This window comes from Opisthorchis viverrini, assembly GCF_000715545.1.
Source record: "Opisthorchis viverrini unplaced genomic scaffold opera_v5_442, whole genome shotgun sequence".
Classification (NCBI taxonomy): Eukaryota; Metazoa; Platyhelminthes; class Trematoda; order Opisthorchiida; family Opisthorchiidae; genus Opisthorchis; species Opisthorchis viverrini.
In genome coordinates this window covers 316,453-337,876 of record NW_008752102.1, presented here as the reverse complement: position 1 = coordinate 337,876, position 21,424 = coordinate 316,453, and the positions used below count along the sequence as shown (strand labels likewise).

General features: G+C 44.2%; 1 protein-coding gene across 1 annotated transcript in view; it reads right to left on the bottom strand.

Annotated features, from left to right (window-relative positions):
• Positions 1 to 21,424, bottom strand: part of T265_15334 (hypothetical protein) — a gene marked incomplete at both ends in the record, with an annotated part of 86,119 nt that overhangs the window by 20,010 nt on the left and 44,685 nt on the right. Inside the window, 12 exons of the mRNA XM_009177634.1 lie at positions 1,522 to 1,599; positions 2,684 to 3,187; positions 3,275 to 4,051; positions 4,587 to 4,781; positions 6,064 to 6,225; positions 6,640 to 6,828; positions 9,987 to 10,358; positions 11,829 to 11,864; positions 17,862 to 18,064; positions 19,193 to 19,557; positions 19,654 to 19,750; positions 20,153 to 20,253. Of these exons, the coding sequence (XP_009175898.1) occupies positions 1,522 to 1,599; positions 2,684 to 3,187; positions 3,275 to 4,051; positions 4,587 to 4,781; positions 6,064 to 6,225; positions 6,640 to 6,828; positions 9,987 to 10,358; positions 11,829 to 11,864; positions 17,862 to 18,064; positions 19,193 to 19,557; positions 19,654 to 19,750; positions 20,153 to 20,253 (3,079 nt within the window). The remainder of the gene's footprint in view (positions 1 to 1,521; positions 1,600 to 2,683; positions 3,188 to 3,274; positions 4,052 to 4,586; positions 4,782 to 6,063; positions 6,226 to 6,639; positions 6,829 to 9,986; positions 10,359 to 11,828; positions 11,865 to 17,861; positions 18,065 to 19,192; positions 19,558 to 19,653; positions 19,751 to 20,152; positions 20,254 to 21,424) is intronic.

Here is a 21,424-nt window from a genome sequence, read left to right as displayed (position 1 = left end):
GCTAAACTATCGTACGACCGTGTCAGTCCTTTGACTAGCTAGGAAGAGACGTACCCAGACGTTCGTTTTGATGAAATTCTCGTCGCTCAGATAATAAACACATAAAGTCCTATTAACAAGTTGGTTGATTCCTGAGTAGTTGTTGCAGCATAGAACAGCGACGACACACGATTCGGCGACAAGAAAACCGTATTTATGTATCAAAGAGAGGTGATTATATGACAGCCGACTTCCTATGTTCTTGGCATAATCAAACTCACATGTCGCGTCGAGAAATCCAGTCTGGATGGCCACTGGCCCATAAATCGCTTGAGGATAAATCACGTTCACCGTATGGGTTATCCGGTTTGCAAATCTTTATAGCCATACGGGAAGGTAAATTATCACGTATATTGCCACTTCCAGAGGGATAAAACCAGCCAAACGAAGTTTCTTTTGAGCAAACAGAGTAGTTAAAGCGCGGAAGGTCCCTAGCTCGAACCCAATCTGTGAAATTCAACTGTTCCTGTTCAGGCTTGGGCAACTTGGCGGTATCTTAGCCCTTGTGCTTCTTTCCGGTAGCATAATAAACAGCGCAGAATGGGTGTTACAGATAGGCGATCTTCTACGAAACACAATGCATACATGTGTACAGGATTCATATTGTGATTCATTGAGTGGACGTACCAGGAAAAGCCGCAAGTCCCCCTGGATGACAGCTTTTCCGGTAAGCCGCAGCGCTATACAGCCGCATTTGCGTGAATGACGGGTACGAATAAATGTGAGCTATTAATTTGGTCCCAGCATTTAAAATTACCAAGAGATTCGGCTACAACAAAGCAGAAGAATACTGTCCCTAACTTTTTAACGCTCCTCATGGATGTAAGGCTAAGATTCGAGAATCACGGGCTAAATAAAAAAAACTCATGCTGACATTGGATATTCCAATCGATTCGTCACATAAGGACAATATTAAGGAACTTAGTTTCCGCCTCCATTTTGTTACGTGTGTGGCAGGATAGACTGGATTATGGCCACTGGATCAAGTCACGCACTAACGGTGGATAGTCGAGATACATCTAAGGTCTCAGGATTCATTGTCTTCTAACCTGACTGATGTCATGGAAAGGTCATTTGTCTAGCGACATAGAGTACCAATGGAAAGGAAATGAACATCCAGCATGCTTCCATCGTGTCATTCAAAACGGCCACTTTACTCTTAATTGTTTGGCTGTCTGTTGGGATATGTTTGAATCCGGTCAACCTATCGGTATGTGCTTCTGGTCGCCGAAAATTATTTCACATACGACAGCAATTGCTGCAATACTATTGGCCATGGATTTGCGATAGATTTGCGACCCGAGTCACATATACTTGCTTGACCGTAACGGTCTCAGGAAATTACCGAAATCGATCTAAAAAGATGAATGACGGTATGAAGCCGTAAGATGGAGCCAAAAGAAATTCGATTACACTGAGGTAACCTGAGGACTATTACAGAGTTTACTAACAGCTTTAGGGTCCGTAAACATGAGCACTCACGCGATGATGTTGTTTTCGTTGTTGTTCCAGCATATCGCGCAAATAAACCAGCTGGTTCGGAACGCATACTTCGAGTGCCTACAGGGGAAAACACACAAGGAACAAACATACTCCTGTGAAACACTAGGAAGTAGTGTTAAACAAGAGGTTTCATAGAAACGTACTGATGAAAGAGGTCAAGACATAGAACAGGATCCAATGAACAACTGAGAGCAGGCGTGCCGTGAATCTACAGCAGATGTAAGCCTAACGTTTCCAGAGACTGGAACGAGCGCGTCCGCCACATGATCCCCTATTTGTGGCGCGTTTCTCAAACTACTATTGCGGTTTGTTGCAATGACATTGGTCTTGGTATTCATAGTGAACAAGGTGTTATTAAGCGTAGTTTCGCAAAACGTTGCTACTATTCCCTGTTTAGTTTAAGTGGCTGATTTGTGTCGCTAGAAATTTCCGTCCAGTCAATAACAAAGTAACCATAGCGGCTCCAATTGTTGAAAGGCTACTAAGATTCCCAAACATCATGCCCGTTTCACAGGAACTCAGTTAAGTTGAATGTGTTACTATCACTGATTCGCATATATTAGGTTTCAGACAACGACAACACAAAAGTCATATACCTATGTACAGCATATGGAAGAAATGCCAGCCAAAGAGTGATGATTGTCTTGCTCTTGGAGGCCATCTGAAAAACAAAACCGGAACAAACTTCAAAGAACGAACGAAAGGGTCCTTGATCAGCGTAGGCGTTCCATGGCAGAGAAAAGCGATTCTATATGGAACTAAAAGCAATCACCACATTCACTAGCCACATTTGCAATATTGAATAACCAAACTTCTGTTCGTTTACGCTAGTTTGGAGCAAGTTGTCGACCGCTCATGATATTCTTCGACTGCCGTCCATAAAAGCTTGAGTTACAAGGTTGTTTATTGCATCTACATGCCTTATGCCTGCTCAGTAAGAGATACACTCAAAAGAGGACATCAGCAGTCCAAGTGAAGAGGAAGGCTCCAGCAACGGATAAAGCGGAGCTAGTGTGGTGAACGTCCGTACCAGTCAACTCGAAATTACACAGTGATGGCCAGCATAAACAGAAATCCCTCTTCAGAGTGCCAACGACATCGAAGTTGCATACACAATGGTTATCGGTGCTTTAAAACTTACTTCACGGACGCTTTCCAGATTGGGCATCTGAAGGTGGTGAGCAACCAGACAGGACTTGAAAATCTGGGAAATGGAAGGTGTTGTGTTAGATGCCGCCGAACCCATCGCAGACTCCGTTAAACGTGGGGTTGCGGTCGGCGGGGTTCCAGAGGCGGACGGAGTTCCACTCCCGAATTTGAACACGCCCCCTGGTAACCGACTCAATCGCAGAGATATTTGGTGATGTAGCCCGGATATAGATGAACCTTGTATGCTGCCGTTCTGAGGTAGCGGAGGCGAAGAGGCAAGTCCAGTTGCGACAGCTAACAAGTCCGCCATTGGCGGCCCGGGAATACGGCCCCACAAAGTTTCGGGGCCAGTACCACCAGTACCAGCAGCTTCACTGTCCACATGTTGTGCCCAGGCCATTAAACAAGGCGCCTCCAGCACTGGAGCCCAATCCGTTAAAGATGGTACAGAAAGACCACTAACCAGAGGCGTATCAGGGACCAAGGTGGCAATTAGCTGGAGAGACAAATGATTAAAAGCGAGGGGATTAAGCCTCACGTGTACGAAGTGATCTATGTTGTTGTGAAATGAACGAAGACTTACTGTTTTCTTCGCTAGATAACATTCAGACCACAGTAGGAGTGCAGCTTGAACAACCAGATTTGAATTGACTGCTGACACAGAAGTATACGCGCTGGTCGTGGTAGTTTGACAGGAAAGTGGGGTATCCACTTGATCCACGGATTGCACAACTTTATTCAACTTTGGAGAAGTTAAGAAGCCGGTATTTTCATCATATGTTTCTAGTTCGACCTCACAAAAAGCAGTGCGGTAGTAGTCCTTCACACCAGAATTGTATTCTATCTGTGTATCTACGGGTTTCACTGATACTTCCATTTTTGGAAGTGGGGCGGAAGGAGGAGATATATTTGTGCCATGCTCCGTAGCATCAAGATTTCTCTGTTCCACACGGACCAACTGCATAAGCAGGTGGATGAGACAAGGTGGGAAGTCTGGATCTTCGTTTGCTGCCGAAAACAAAATTGAGTTACATTCTGTAGATGTGCCGAGTGACAGGTCCAATGAACTACGAGAAACAACGGCTGGAGAGGAATCCATGGACGACGATCGAGTTGTCCAGATATGTCTAAACAACTCTAAGAGTTGTAGTTGGTCTGTTTGAGTTAAAATGGGACGTGAGAACTGATACAGGATGGCTCGATTTAAACTTCGGAAGAGTGATTCAATTCCAAAACGCTGGTCAGTGTGCTCCGACCCTGAACAAGGGATTACTGGAACTTGAGAACGGTGTGTTGGCCATTGGGTGATCAAATAGTCCAGAAAAGCAACCAATTTGATCACTTGGCCGCAAAATGAGCCCTAGTGAAAGAAGAAATGAAAAGAATCTCACTTTCGCAAAAACCTGATCAATGCATAGACTGATGACTCCACGATATTACATGGCGATGACTGCCAAGTGTCATTTGCACAGACAGGCACAGAGAGCCACAACAATTTATATCAGTCGATGAGCCAATCAACTTTTTTTTCGGCTCAGACAGGCCGAAATGAAATGCAGAAAATAAACTGAACGAAAGATACATTTCCGATGAATGGAACCACGTAAGAGTTAGGACTAGGTACCGGACGAAATGCCGGTAGATTCCGCAAATAGGTATTTAATCTGCCTCTCTGGAGAAGCTATTTTGCATGAAACAATTCAGGTGAGCTGCGAACGCCACACGTGATGCAATTTAAAAAAAACTGAATCTCAATTGGAAACGACTACACGTCTCATACAGTCAACATGTCACTAGATAACAAGGATTGCAGGTTAGACATCCGGTAGTTTGTGATTGGGAACACGAGTAAAAATACACAAGAATTGCATATCGACAAATGCATCAAATCTCACCTGCCATAGCTTGTCAACAACTCTGGCAGCAAAATAAACCAGTTGCGGGGGGATATAACGACGGTCACCTCCGGTAGGCACACACAGCCTTTCGTCAGTCAGTAAGTCGGTGGCCGTAAAATGTTCCATCAGCTCACACAAGACATCTGTGCCCAATTCATCATATTGCTTCGATCGGCAGTGGTCGGATAAAGCCTATGAGAGGAATTAAGAGCGAGCATAGACAAGCAGAAATACGCAAGCCTGACAAGTTAGCCTTTAGAAGTGAAATGCAGTTCAGGTCGTGAAAGACCAGCTTCTTTTAGCACAGTATTACTTCTAATTAGTGAAAGTAACCAAATCAGTCATCAACAGTAAGCGAGGAATCATATTACACAGTTCTGTGAGTAAGCTAAACCTTACGCACAGGGCTCAACATATACGGTCATTACTCACTCGAACTGTTAGGTGTAGCAGAGACAGGTATGCATACTGATTACAATAAATGAGTGGTTTTCAAATGGATTTAGGGCTCAATAGGATAAGCAGTACCTACCGAAATACCATCATTTCGAGTTCAACAGTTTGCCTACTTGCGGTGTAGAGTGGATGCAACCGTTAATAGGCTGTAAGGGTTTGGCGAACATGGATCAACCCATTCAGCACTATGCTTGATAGCCTGAGATAATCTAAAGTAAACTAGATCCTTACGAAATGTTGTCTTAGCTGTCTTCAAATACACGGCGTGAGCTAGTCGGGACCGTTCGCTCATGTGGGTCTGGCGCTTTCGAGCATACACCAAGGCCGAAAGGAAGTGTTGGTGAGGGCGATGATTTAGGCATGAGCTTGTTTTATATAAATGAATTCTCTTTCCATTGAAAGCTTAGGTAAAAACTGACTAAAATACCGACTTGATTAAATATAAACATTTATTGAGAGACAGTCTGATGTCGGTGTCTATACCCTCCAAGAAGACGCCTACTGTGGATACCTTTTGATGCAACTGATACTCCAGAAATTGTAGGGGAGATCATTTATCGATCCATCCGTTTAAAAAACTCCACCTTTCGAACACTGAGGACGGACGCGCAGGAAGATGAAAAAATTTGTGTATCAGATTGGTAGATTGTACAGACGGCTAATGTTATGTTCGTTGAGAGTGGTCACATAAATACCACACGATCTAACTGACCGAGATGAGCCACGGGTACATCAGTGTAAGGAGCTCCCTTGGAAAAAGTCCTAAGCTGTGAAAGCCACGACAACTTCAGATCAGAGCAGCTCTTTAGGCAACATATATGGTGATCAGAAAGAGTTCCAATATGCTTCGAGTAAGTATCGTCATCATAAACAAACAATTTCGGGTAAACAACAGTAAACTAGACCCAGGATCTAATATGTGAACGCTGTAATCTATTGCAACAGCGACCATAACCGGCTGACATGTGCTAAGGGACGAATTGGCCGATGCTAAATGGAATGAACGACCGAAACTCACATCCAACAGTGTGTCGACCATATTCGTTGGTTGGTGATAGGAAGGTGGTAGCATAAAACTGTCCGACACGATGATTTTCAGAAATTCCAGACTGACTTTAAGTATTACGCATGAGAACTTCTCCTGAGATGACGTTGGATGTTGACATTTCCGAGGAATAGGCTGAAACGGTAAATTGATGTAAGAATCTGCATTTATCTCAGGAGAATTTCTTTCGGAAACCGGAAGGATTTTGCATATAAAACAAGGACCCAGTTACGACCATATTAAGATGGCAAGGATTTGAGTAAATCGAAAGTCAACCCATTTGTTGACTCCCAAGGTTTACGAAAACTCTTCGATAGTCAATGGCCGGTACGCGAAACCGACCTCTGTTTGGTACGTACTATAGTACGTACGCCTACGCTAACAAGCAGCTGAGAACCCAACCTGAGAACATCATAAACGAGAGATTCAGCTGGATTCCAGGTGAGTCTCTCGAAAGAACCAAATTGGTTTGCAAATGAGTGTATATTCGCTAATATTGATGGATGTTTTTGGGCAAGATAACTTAATGGTGTCCTGTTTAGAACTCACGTTTCCCGTTTTGTGTGACCCTTGACAAACGGAGGCTGCGATTACGATACCAACAAGGCCATTGACAAACTCAGGGTTCATGGCGATCGACCTGAACGTCAAATTCGATCGGTACAGGAAGATCAAGAAACGCAGTATAACATCCGAATAGTCTTCAGCCCAGTTCGAGCCGGAAGCCCGATCGGAGCCCTAGAGTGGGGAGCGGAGCAAATTTGATCAATGGTTTAACCAGTAGAAAACAGTCTTCTATAGAGGAAAATATTGGTAGCTCAGGTAGCGTAGATGGCTTGCTCGCGTTGAGTACCCAAGGCACAACCACACACAACGCACCACTACGCTCTCCAACAACGCAGTGATGATATCACCTCGATTGGTGATAAAACGTTTGCAATCAAACTGCCCAGCTCAGAAGACAGTCTAGTGGAAACTTAGCAACAATAACTACGTGTGGAATACCCAAAGTCAGCTACGTGGTAGCAATTAAAAATATTGTTTTCTCGACTGCCACGTGAAAAGATCCAATCACGAATTCACCGGTACAGCTAAACAATTGGCCGCCTTCGTTCGCTTCAGAGAGCTAAGCCATATTCCCACCAGTGCGAGCGATGCCGCGTAGAACTTTATAGAATTGAAGGCTAGAAAATCGATTGCCCCTGATTTTCTGCCACCGATATTATTCAGATTTAGTTTTGACATTATCAAAGAACCAGTAACTGCTTTCCCTAATTAAGGTTTCAATGCTGGAGAAAATAACTGATTATTAGTGGCAAGAATTATACTTCAAAAAATTTAGTCGAAATATCGAACATTCCGTTAGCCCATCCGCATCTCTGAAACTCTCTGAGACAGGATGTGAAAGAATAACCACACTGTTACCTGATGACCCCAGTTTACCTATCGAAGATCGCAAATGAAGTTGTATACTGTTACTTACTCAGCGTAATCGACCAGTTAATCACTTGGTTGTAAGAGCAAGGCGGTTCGGATGGTCTTACTGGACTGCAATATTGCTTTTAGCAACGCTGACATAAGGTTGTTGTTGAAACTTTCCCTTGAATATGTGACGGTGAAGCAGGTCCGGATCGGCATCTTAGAGGCTAGTTCACCAACCAGACTCATTTCACAAGTGTAGCGAAAGTTCAACAATTCGTTCAACACATACAGGCGTTTCGTAAGGTACCATTTACTCTCCGTTATTTTTTCCTTGTAAGTCTATTCATACCTATCCATGATTTTTCGTTCATCTCAAGCATGCTGACGACGTAGTACTCCGCTGTGCATGTCAGACGCCAGAAAATAGCGCCATACCACAGGTCCGATGCAACGTTCACTATTAAACTTGCAAACTGGATCTATTATCTTTTTTTTGTATAAGCCGGACTAGCTGGAAAGGATTTCATCCTCATTGCTCGGTCTCTAAAGCATGTTTGTACTTCCTAGTTGCTCATTTGTTACTTCGTCCGCTCAGTGTTCAGAGCACCCAACCCACACGTCACATATTGTGCATACGCACCTGCATTTGGCTCACGCATCGTTGCAAGCAAGACAGCAGAATTTCATCTCTAGTCCGTTTTTTGTGTGCGAAATGCAAGCTCAAGTCAGAGGCCCAATCCTTCTGCCCTTCGGGTACGACAGCATATGGGTGCAACTGAGTCAAGCAATCAGGAGTATAAGGTATATGCAACAGTTAGACCGGTGGAGCCGGAACAAGCGGATTATCAATTTAGCGTTCATCGAGCAAGCACAGAAAGAAACAGAATAGGTCAGTAATAACCTGGACATTGGAGATTGAGAGGAGTCATACGTCTTGCCTATGGACACAATGAGAAATGCTTGATCATCTTGGATTTTCTAGGAGTATTTTCGAGCAGTATGGAGGCTGAAAATTTGCCAGTAACAACTAAGATTGGGTCACCACCTAAAACACGTGGTCCTCATTTCCCTATTTTCCTTAGAGCTGTAGTAGATGGAACCACTGTATTTAGATGCACTGTTTGCAAGCCGAAAAACTGACTGACTGACCATTCTCAGGGGTTGGGAGCAAAGTTATGAATTCCGTGAGAAGGGGGAAACTTCACCTCCCAAATGGGACAAAACAGTGTGTGTAGTGGTTGATGGGTTGTAGGAAGGCAATATTAATATGGTTCATGAGAAGTGCAATCCTATCTTACAACTTTCTTATTTTTGGAGTAATTATCGACCGAAATGACTTCAGCTCGACCAGGCCACTGGCAATTAGTAATACAACTCCGGAGATTTCAGAAGTTACAAGGCTTGTTGGGGCACTCCTGCAATAGATATAGGCACAACTTGTTGTCTGAAACGCGATAGCTGTGTCACTGGGTGGTGTAAACAAGAAAGTTCTCCTAATTGGGTAGATTTATAAGATACGGACCACTGATCGTCCATCAAAACCAAATGATTTCCAGGGTGACACAAGTAGTTGCTCGTCAGCTGCGCTGTTGTGCTATTAGAGGTATTAAGACATTTTATGTTCGAGTGGAATAATGCTGGTACGTCTTAGGTCTTTCAGCAAGATGAAGTTCGACTGTCGGTCGCACGATTGTGGTCCGATCCTCGGGCAAAGCCCTTTTTGGCTCTTTGATACATCCGGTCTTCTATCGCTAATATGCACCGAGATTGTACCGAGGCGAAGTCGAGTTGGGAGGTTATGGGAGCAATTCGAACATCACGTTGGTAAAAGCCTCTTGGGGTTCTGGAAATGTGCATTGGTGATGACTAAGTTGTTCGATACAGTGAAGATGATAAGTCTGTCGCTGTTTTCACATCGCTGTCCTAGACCTAACCTAGCCAGGATATGACGGATGGAATCGTCTGATCGACTTACACGAGTACTCAAGTATCAGCGTATCGCATCTAGATATCCCATCCACCGTACTTTGTAGCTAACCGCAAAAACTTTCTCTGGCAGAGGAATCCGCTTAAAAGGCGACTGTGTAGACGGCGAAATACATAAAAGAGCACTCGCAATTCTTGATGAGACGGAGTTTCAATAAAAGAGGTCAATGTGGACAAAGTCACTCAAGGCAATTACGACCGTATGCAGTTATCCACTGGACAACTGGAGTAGAGCCTGTAGTGGGTGCCAATGCACGCTAAAGGATTCACGCAACGCCCGCGTTCGATAGTTCGCTCTAGGACAAACATGAAAAATCTAGCCAGTAATGGTGAAGACTACGCACAGTTATCCGCTGAGTGAAATCACTCAACAGAATGCGGACATTCCAGTAGCAGATGTGATCAGGCCTCCTGGTAAAAGAGTCCAAGTTGGCTTACGAATTGTACCTACAGCTGGATCATAAATAAATAAAAAAAATAAAACTCACTTTGGACCACAACAACAGGTTTCGAATTAGCGCAAGAAGTAAATTTGCAGCCTCTGGACACAACGGAGGTCCCATTCTAGTAGCAACAGTTGTGTTTGCATTAGAACAGACTACATCCACGTTGGAGTCTGAGCCTGAAAGGATACGTGTTCTTTTCCGACCAAATCCAGCAGCTGTCAAGAAGCTGGTGACAATACCACTTGCGCTACCAGCAGGTGAGTTGTTTATAGACAGAGGTGATGCTGAAATGTCCGTGGACGATGTGGTGCATTCAGCTGTGATGTCTGCAGGCGGATCGGATCCGGCTAGTGGGTGAAACGCACTCGAATCTTTTCGGTTGCTTAGAAGAGAGTACAGACTATCAAACTCCAGCTATTGTAAAAATCAAGGACATTTGAAAACAGGTTAAATTGGTGAATCCAAAATAGAGCGCATGAAAATATTTGCCAGTAAAAGAAAAAAAGTCCACGAACCAACACTGAAAGGGTGCTATAATTACGGCAGACAACGGGGACTGACTGAGTGAGTTAACACTATATATCAAGTTGTTTTGAGCGCACAACTGAAGCCGCAAAGCTAGAAGGCTGAGAATCTTGGTCGGAAGGGTTCTGCATTAACTGAGACAGAAAGAGAGAATATACCCTCAGAAAAACCTTCATTGAGTAATTGATTTCAACTGCATCAAAGCGCTCTTTAAATGGCACTACTACGCTACCGTACTTACGGTTATTATTAGCAATGATAGCAATCAAAGCAACAAAAATAATGTGAGTAAGCAACGGTCCCACTGACAATGGCTACCACAAAAGCGATATAAACAGTAACGTGTTGCTAATAACAGCCCACAAAGAGGAGATTAACAGTAGTAACTTGATATATCGTTCACCAGTGACAGTGAGTTTTCACGAGAACACATGATAGGCGTGCGATATCCTGGGTCTCCATTAATACTCTGAATTAGTACCAATATTAATCGTAGATGAGGTTCATGCAGTGCTACAAAGTGACAAAGGTAAAAATGGATATAAAGAAGTCAACCTGGCCAGTCCACGGTAAATAGAGTTCAATGCAAATAGACCAACGGAAAATAAAAAAGACAAGAGAGATAATGTAGCCGGAAAAATTTGATAGTCATGATCACACGGAAGCACAGTATCTAAGCAGATAAAAATGAAAACACGACGGTACGGTCCGACGGACTAGTCTGGGAAAGAATACGGGGAAACAACCACTGAAGGAATTAAAAACAGAAAAATAACTACTCAAACTTTGTTCAAGCAAGTGATAACTTGGTCAGTCAGCCCGCACCGAGTGTGAACTCGTGTTCAGTGCGCAGTAAATTACAATTATGGAGCACTAGAAACAATCAACCGACCCAGCAGCCGCACAAGCTAAATGGCAACCAAGGAGAGAGACAAACGCTAATGACGGAAAAAGCATCCGACTGGGACACTCATGAGGCACGACGTATTGTGCGCACTCACTTCTCAAGCTTGACAAGTAATGCGTGAAAATAGCCCTCCAATTATATATTCCAAATAAGTGCTCCCGGATAGGATGGTCAAGAACAAAGGGCGGACAGTAAAATCTGGGGACGAGCAAAGTGCACAAATAGGACCAATTCGTCCTGTACAATGAGGAAAAAACGAAGACTGGCATGCAAGACACTGCACATGCAATTGCGTCTTTAACCACGGATAACTGCTGGAGAGTTGAGTACAATAAGGGCACAACTCATGAAATGACCACAGTGATACGACCTAGACGAGGGTGAACATCATAGAGGGATGAAAAAAGACGAGGAAGATGACAGTAGTGAACAAAAAAGTGAATGCTGGTTACCTTCAGTTTATCGATCCATTTTTGACCCTGTGTTGTCTGAAGAAGTGATGGGGGAAGGGCATATCAATGTTACGACAATGCAAGCGGTCAACCAGTTTGGAAAGCTGATGAGGCGACAGCAGTTGAGAAACATGTTCGCGTTGCACAGTGGATCTACCTGCCAGAACATCGTCTACCAAGAATTCGGGAGATAAAAGTGGGTAGCCAAGCACTGACGGCTGATTTCTTGGTGGCGTTGAATTTTTCTTATAAACGGGCATAGAAGCTATGCACTGGAGGAAATAGTTTAGACCCATTGGCGTCATTGAGCAAGTGACTGGATCATGTCCGCCAGTACCTGGACTTGTCTATCATGACCTTTATGGATTTAGCTTTCGTGGCTAGTTGCCACTCTCTACATGGTTGTGTAAACAGCCGACAAAGAGACGCATCATGACAGAAGCACAGAAGCTCATCTATCGTGTGGCAGCTGACTCCCATTGAAAATATTCGGCGCTGATCCGGAACTCACCGGCAATGCTCTGAAGACACCGATAATCAGCTCGTAGTCGCTGGATTTCTGATCAACACGAATGGCACTGCAGCACTCGACCGCTGGTACATAAGTTGACTATGGCTATGTTACACATGTTGCAGATTGACAGAAGCTGCTCTGGCCTTCTAAATTAGGATGGTAATATCGTCTTTAGCTTAACCAAGGGACTGATACAGCTATGTAGATGAAAAAACCTGCTTACCAACTTAAAGGAATTTTCCGTGAAAATGATGTCCGGGTCCTCCCGCCTTAGAGCAGCACTTTACATACTATACGTGTGTAACCCATACCGAAGGGACCGTTGAGGCGTTTTAATATTCGTCCTATTTTTATGGGGGCATATACAAGAGCAGTTATATCATGTGGCCAACAGATATCCAGCGCAAAGGTTCAACCCCACAGGTATCCAAGACAGGTAAGTCTTCCATGGATACGCTGATAACAGACGTGCCGACAAAATCGTGTAGAAGAAAGAATATTTGACACTACTCGATGCAGCAAAATCTGATGCGTCCGCGGAAGCCGGCGCATAATGTCTTAAGAAGGGTCAAGAATTTATAGGAGAGGGATTTTTTTCTAAAAACGTTGCTGCAGTACCTTACAATCAACAGAATCAGAAAAGATAATCATTATTCAACGCTAATAGTGACATCACTGTTCCAAAATTCACCGCAGAGTACAGATGGACACTTCCATGTAGGAGGAAACCCAGCTTGAATTACACGGAGCTGTTCCTCCTTGAGTTCGGTCAAAGTACAAAAGACCACAGAGCATTGTGGATGATACAGCCACCAAGATTATGTCACGATGGCTTTCGCTAGGTGGTGGTTGTTGGCCAATTCGACGGATTTTGGCTACTCCTATCTGGGAGTTAGTGTTGGTCAACTTGCCCGTAGCGGTCAGATAGTTAATAATCAAACGATCCGGCCACCTCTGCTCATAAGAGGGAATAGAGTCGAGAGGGCAGGGAAGGCGCCGACGAACGAAGAGCTTCAGAACCAAATGAAATGTTCTACAAAGAAAATCAAGTGGGGGGGCCAACCTTGATCTGAAGACTCAAAAGTCCGACCCCTCTGGCCTTGAGGTGGGGAAACCTAGCAAGAAGGTAAAGGGTGTAAGACATCGATGCCCGGGTATTGGAAAAAAACAAAAGGAACGCAGAAAACAAGCCGTCAGTGTTACACGCACGGAAGATTGTCGGAGCTAAGAGATAAACTATGGGTCTATACTCGAGGTCAGTAGGCGTGACGTCAAAACATCGATTCCATAAATCAACGCCTAGTATGGAAAATATAGCCGGTAACTAAATTTCGGCTACCGGCAACATTGGCGAAGTAACTGGTCACACTAGATATCGTACTTTTGATCAAAAGACATGACGAGAACTTTCTCCGTTCGTCAGTGCTTATGCCGAGATGATACTCAACAAGCTCCCACCTAAGCAGCTCCGAAGTTAAGAAAGACACAAGTAACGAAAGGGTGTACCGGATATGCTCATTTCGTACAAAAATTATTAGAGTTCTCACTATCATTATTATTGGTTCCAAGTAGCTTTCAGGCAGCATTCCATCAATGGCTACAGATTTAAATACAACAGCAAATGGTATCGATTGGTTGTCTGGGGTGCAAACAACCGAACAGTGTGCGGAACGCAGAACTGGTGTGTGTTAAAGAATGCTAAGGAGTCAGCATCTGAACTCAGAGAAACACGTCAATTCAGTTATAACAAAAATAGGTCAAACTGAAAAACCTATACGAAGCACTTATAAAAGACGATGACCAGTGTGTTCGTTGTAGACTGATATGACAGAGTTTTGCTCGATGATTGATATTTTGACGGTCATTGGGGTCGGAGGACTACCAGGCAGTCAGTCAATCTCAGTGAAACTACGAAAAGCAACAACACAGTTGCCTCGTTTCTAAAAAATGCGAAGAAACCTGCTTCAGAAAGTCCTGAAACACTGACCTAAATATTGGGAAAAGCAAAACTACACGAATGAGGCACTTTAGAAGCAAGAATATATCAACTAGACCTATTATCAAACCAAGATCGTCAATTGCAACCCGATATGGAGGTGCACCTTCACCATGTCAACCACAACGCTACCGTGAATTCGGTTAGAAGAATTAGGGAACTCGATAGAAACGGAAAAAAGTAACATGGAAGAAGACTAACCAAGAAAGCAGTCCAGAGATAAACGTTGACTAACGTGATGGCATACCCCAATGTGACTGACTAGAAAACGGGCCAACTTAAGGAAATATGGGGTTCCGACAGAAGTCAGTTATGGCGGAAAGATATCCAGCATTTAAACAAGTTTGCTGGATGAATATGATGCAGATTCGCCAAAATATAATTTCGATGCAATTACGATCCAGAAATGTTTTCAGAAGTCTTAGAGGAACAGTGAATACTTACACAAAATGCAGCAGGGACAAAGAACACAGGAATGAGAAGGATCGAAGTCAAACAGTGACCAAAACGGCTGGATGAGAAGAGATAAGTTTGGAACTCCGGAGTTGAGCTTGTGAAAAAGACATCAACAAAGGAAGAACTACTGAAATCTACCGAAACGGTCTTGGTAGGGCTGAATAAAGGAGACCCAAAAACATCTTGGTATGCATAAGGCTGATGAAAAGGAAAAACAATTGATTAAGGTATCACTTCACTGCATTTCAAAAGTGCGATAATTACAAGCAATCAGTCTCGCCAGTGCATCTGCAAAAATCAGATTATGTTAGTAAAGCAATCAACATACGTGCAATGTGGGGAAAATATTGCTTCACCTAGGATGTCAGAAAGAGACATGAAACCGCTTGACCATACAACTGAAAGCGCCTCCAACATAAGACTATCATGGAAGGTCATCTCAGCCAAGTCCCTCACTGACAGTGGTGTACAAAGCGACGAATTTTGGTTTCTTATCTTTCTGAATGCTGCGGAGATCATAACAGAAAAGCGACGGTATCCATAGCGGGCAGGATTGCGGCCAATCGAATTCTGGCGAGCGTTGCGTAGTCGTAACACTATCTTATCCGTCAAGAGTCCAGTTTGCAGTATTGCAGTGCGCTCCGTATTAGTATAAAGGTCAAACACCGGTCGCTGCTCAAAGGGAACATCGAAAGACTTTCAGTGTTTGACCATCGATGACTTCGGAGCATTCCTTGAGGCTGGTGGGAACACCGGATCAGTGAAGCTGAAACAGGTCGAATGGTTTTTGGCGACAATAAGTCACCTACGAGGAATGAACTGATCACACTGGCTTGGCCACGTGTTTCGTATGCCGGTCGACCGAATTCCTCGAAGGGCTCTTTTCGCACAATCACATGAAGGGTGGAAACAAGTTAAGTTCAGTCAACTATGACTTGACAGCGAAGTATGAAAGCCATTATCAGCAAACGCAGTTGCACTAGTCATTGCCATTTTGCTTGATGGGAACATCGAGAAGGGACACATCAATGATTAGAGACACTGTCAGACATGGCTCAGTCGCGCCCATAATGACGCTCATGCATCTAAACCATTGCCTTTAATGCATAGCTCCTCTCCCAATTCCGCCCAATTAGAAGCCTACAAACGACGATTCATCAATTATATCAGCTGTCACCTCTAATGTGCAGCCATCTACCCCACCCCGGAAATCATCGATGAACAAAACTGTGGCAGCTACAGTCACTGTACGGCAAGTACGCGGTTCTTACAGCTGATGATGGTGAATTGCTTCAAGGGTTGATTCATTCGTATCTGGAGAGCGAATCTGTCTCCGAGATCAGGGTGAGTGTAACAGTTTGCATTCGGCCAACGTAGGTTCTTGACTGAATAGGTTTACTCCACTTGAAGTCCATCATGCATGAGGTTCGGTGCGTCACTGTCCGCCCAGAACATTTGGGAACAGTGTATTTTAACCGATTACTCATGTTGTATTCAAAACGCCGAGCCACTGCAGCATCCGACCGGTGCACATATGACATAATAGGCGGGAAACAAGAGTCAATGAGGTACCAACAGGTTGCCCAAACATTGATAGGAATGACTGGAAGGTCAGAAGGGAGTTCAGTCAAACACAAAGGGGTCTTATCTAGTGGACTATCTCGATCTCCACCAAGGGAATGGGAAAAACGGAGGTCGATGCTAGTAAGGCCATTAGGAAAATGAATGACTGGCATCCAAATCAGACTTGCTGGTTGACAGTGCCCAAATCAGTAGACGCCTTAGCGTAGTAAGAAGCGTGGAAAAAACATGGTGCTGCGCGCAGATTCTTGGGGCATTAGCGAGCCGGCTGATGACACCACGCAACGGTAGATGTGAAATGAGAGTACTGTCACTTGTAAGTGTCCAAACCGTCATGGGCTGGGATACTGCCAGGATGCTCAGGCCTAGACAGGAGGACGATTAGGGTTCTTGACCAAAAATTTGAACAGTGTTTTAAAGAACAAATTGGCACACATTCCAACCTCTGACCGGAAGTACCGAGAACCTGCGTTGGTCAGACCTCTAGAGATTGACCAACTTCTGTGAGTGCTGCACGGACACCCCATAGTATAACTCAATGACTGATGGAGGTACATAGACTGTCATACCACGGTAACGTCCAGTTTCTTTGGGATAAAAGAGTACCGCCTGTCAGATGCATTCGAGGAATTCCCAGCGTTCTGGAAACGTGCAGCGCTTTGTAAGCAGAGCAGCACATTCCATACCATGGTACATTACCTTTTTCCTCATTTAACACCGTATACAACAGTAGTGAATAGCCCTGATCCTTGGTAGAACAGGTTGTCTTCCGTTTAACCTGTCTACGTACCTCTGTCTGCGTCTTCAGTTTCAACTTGTTACAGTGGGTATTAGGTTTACTGCGCTGAACCATAAAAACTTTCCTTATAACAGTGGACACTACGTCACACCAGAGAAAAAAACACGGTCATCACATCATTTTAAATTAGCCTGAAAGAAAGACCAGAATCCAACAACAGTTCACCTTCGGTTTCGCGCTGCTAGGGGCCCATCTGAATGTCTTACAAAGAAATCCTATACAACTGATTTTTGGAGTATGCCCTGAAGGACCAGAACGTAGAAACAATATCGAGAAAAATACGAATCCCATATAAAGACCAACATTATAAGGACTGTCTTGATGTGATGGAGAGTAAAACCAAGGGGTAACAGAGGCGGATAGTCTAGCTGGTATAAGCATTTGTTGAACAACCACGCCGTGATTCCGGCAGCAGGGAAAAAAGTAGACGGAGGTGGTGGAAAATTGGATGAATGTGACCATCGATGGCAGACTGCATGATGGTCTCCGAAATGTATGCTGTCGCTTGACTAAATTCACTAGGAACTAGAAAACGAAGTAACGTGGAATATCGAACTGAACAAGCAGACAACAGTCCAATAGTATTGAGGAAAAGTAGACATACAAAGGGGAAACTTCGTGAAACAAAAGGAACAAAAGAATTGGACATCTGAAGGGAAGCTGGAGGGACAACAACAAAATACCTACACGGAAATCGGACGGAATTTGACGAACTGGCAGCTGTAGGAGCAACGCAGTCAGCAGATAGTATAGCTCGGGTACGTTCGAGTGTTGCGGCAGAAGCAACCTGAGTGCACCAAATCCGGGCTGTTGACAGGCCGTCAGTCGAAAATCGCGTAAAGCTGTCAGGAAACGGGCGGAGATGTACTTTGTGTTTCGAGGAACGTTATCTGAAAAGATTAGGGGAAACATGCACCTGTAGTTTGGATGATAAGACAATAACACTGGTTGTTGATCATGTGACAGTTGATCTGTTGGCTGGGTTTGACAGCTGGCTTGCAAGCGCTTTGTCACTGTACGAGGGGACATCGTCAGTGGGGTGGATAGTCAGCAGCCGATGAACTCACCCGAGCTAACAATATCTGGACACACTGACACACACTGATCTCACAAGACACGGTTTTTTACCCCACAACCACACAAATCACATGTCCACGCCACATTCTGATTGGGTCATGCTGCAACCAACCCGGCACGGCAAGAAAGGGAGAGAATGAGAAGAATGGCGGCAGAGAAAGACTGCCTTGGGATAGTTACGCGACGGGGGAACATTATAAACAGTAAGGACATCAGTAGCAGCATAGATATCGATACGCCAGGGGTGAGAATTGTCATACAAGTGTGGAGGGTGGAAACACGAAGTAGGGGTGTCTTCAGGTTGAACTGCCAGCATCGGGGCGCCTAAACCTTCCAAAACCACTGAGGTAAACACATCTGACCCAACGCCTTCGCGAATATCAACCAATGCAAGTCTAGCATGCAACGACAAGGAAATTTCAGCTAGACAATAAGGCGATGAAGTAAGACCAGGCTCGAAAATGGAATCGGCCAAGAAACATTTCTTCAAACAAGTCCCACGGGGATTACGTGGAATCCACCCACGAAGACGCCGTTGCTCTCAACTAAGAAGGTAGCCAAATTTAGTTCACGTTGACACGCCATGGTCTTCACATTGCGAACTATTAACCAAGGGTTTGAAGTGTAAAATACGCCAATTTTCGGTATGCCGCGTTCAGGAACATGTAATATATGCAAATAGCGATATAAATGAAGTCTTCATTGAAACTACTATCTTAGACGAATACCCAGTATCTCTCCATAGAAAAAGTGTGCAGACAAAAGCCACGCTTGATTCTCGACTCAATGTTCGAGTAGTTCGCTCTAGCGAACTCAATCAGACTGAACTAACTACACAGAAGACAGCAATTCGGATGACTTTCAGACAGACTGCTTCAGTGCGCAAAACAATATGGGAGATGACCTGCTACAGTGAGCAAGAGGAGCTGTGCTGCACTTACCCAAAAGTAAACCGTGTTGTCGCTTCAGCAAGGCTTCGCAACCACGCAGCCACCGTCCAGCCGGACAACCTGTTCGGAAAGCGGCCAAGCCGTCTATATCCGGGTTAGGTAGGAAAACTCCATCTGCACTCGCGCTATTGTCATGCTGTAATTTGGTGGATGGTGGTAACTTGGTTTGAGCGACCGTCGCAAAATCCTGCAGCCAATCTTCCAATGGATCGGGACCGGTTACCGAGTAGTCAGGATTAAGAATGACCAAAATTAACAGGTGAAAAGCCAGTACAACGGAGGATGGGTGGACGTTTGGACGAAGAAACAAATGAAACCAGTCGAATCCCACCACAGTGAGCAATTCATTGCAGAACCTAAGAAAGATGAGGATACAAGCAAGCACCACGTAGGACAAACGAGAGGCGCTTCGATGAGCAGGTAAAACATTACAAAAATGTTTGAAGGCCTACTTTTTGTTTACTGACGGAGAGTTGACGATTAGCTTGAGCAACATTCGAAAGCACGCGTTGCGTAAACCAATCAACTGTTGCCTCCACTCGTTGGTTTCTGGTAGAAGTGAGTGATCAGTGCAGTGGCCCATCAAAATCGAGAACGGAGCAGATGAAACACAACAGAAAAATAAGACAAACAGTCACACGGCAAATTAAGGCGGTTTAATTTGAATTTTACTAATTGAATGAACAATAAAGTAAATCAAGGCAAGGCGAGTGCTGAATATAATTCACTCAAAATGAGATATTTGTTAGAATGCAGAAATGCTATACTTACCAGCTTGAATCTACTTAAAAGGACGTGTGAAGCTAAGCTCATCAACTGCCGGAAGGAAGAAAATGACCAACGGGGAGTACTGTGCCTTAGACATGAATACAGACAGAATGAATGCTTGGGAGACATCGAAGAAATAACGATGGGGCCAGCTGAACCAGATAGATAAAAACGGGGACATACCAGACCAATGGGATGCATCACAGCGAGACGACTCTTCCAACAATATAATAGATTCACTGACGTCTACCGAGGGCAGGGTCCACGCCATAAGTTGTGCAATGCTGTCAGAAGGGTAAGAGAGTACATTCAAACTTGATAACATTGCTAAATATATCGGCTGAAAACCGAATATGATGGGTTAAGACGCATGGCCATGAAACCGTTGCAGTAAAGTAAGCACGTATCATTGACTTCGTCTACATTCTTCGCAAACATGAGTTAGCTCTTGGAGTGTTTTGTTATGGGAGTACATATAATGTTATAAAGAGTGAATATCGGCTGCCTGGCCATCATCATCATCATTATTATCATCATCGTCGACAGCATGCCGATTTTTCCCACCAATCCTCATCAGGTAAGCGTGACACCAGTGGACAGTTTAGGGTAACTGACAGGACCACTGGTCACCGTTATTTGGGTGGGGCCAACTTGACCGTTTTGGGGATCAGGGCCTCTTTCTTAAAATAACGCAGACCATCTAAGGAACTCGAGGTTCAGTTAAGACATAATCGAATAATTCACGATTAGTCAAACTGTTTAGGTAAACTGTCAAGGAATCAACATTCTACCTAACTTCACCCTGATCGACATTTGTATGGGTAATTCAGCCATGGTAACATGAACCTCGCTGACCTGCTTTATCTCAGTGCACCTGACACGTTCGCCGAAAGACCTCAGGAGAAACCAACTCCCATAAAAGACCACTTTTACCAGTCCTGCGATGTTTTCCATAATAGGATAACGGCATTGACCTTTTACGTACACGTCACATATGCGTAAATAAAATCTACGTGAAGTCAGTGAGTTCGTCAAATGTTGACGATCGTAAGTCTAGTTATCCGGAACATTTATATGGTTGGGATCCTGATTAGGAAGAATCACCTGGTTATTGGAAAAAGGTACTCTAACAAGAATAACAACGTGCACCAGTGGAGAAGCAAAAAATATAAGTGAATGGGGAGAATGAAGCCATTCAACACAGTCGAACACCTACAAGGTAAGAGCTCCCGAAATTCTCCGATATTTAGCCCTTCCAAACTTCTCCGATGGCTCCGTCACGGTTGGTGACACGTACCTAACTAAAACCACTCAGCATGCCTGTTAATCCATGTCAATGCTACTACTTTCAACAAACCACTTTAAGGCTGTCAATCGTCATATTCATTTTACACTTTTTGGCCTTGACTATTATGCGGTGTGAATGAAACAACTGCCGCTTGCTACAGTAGAATG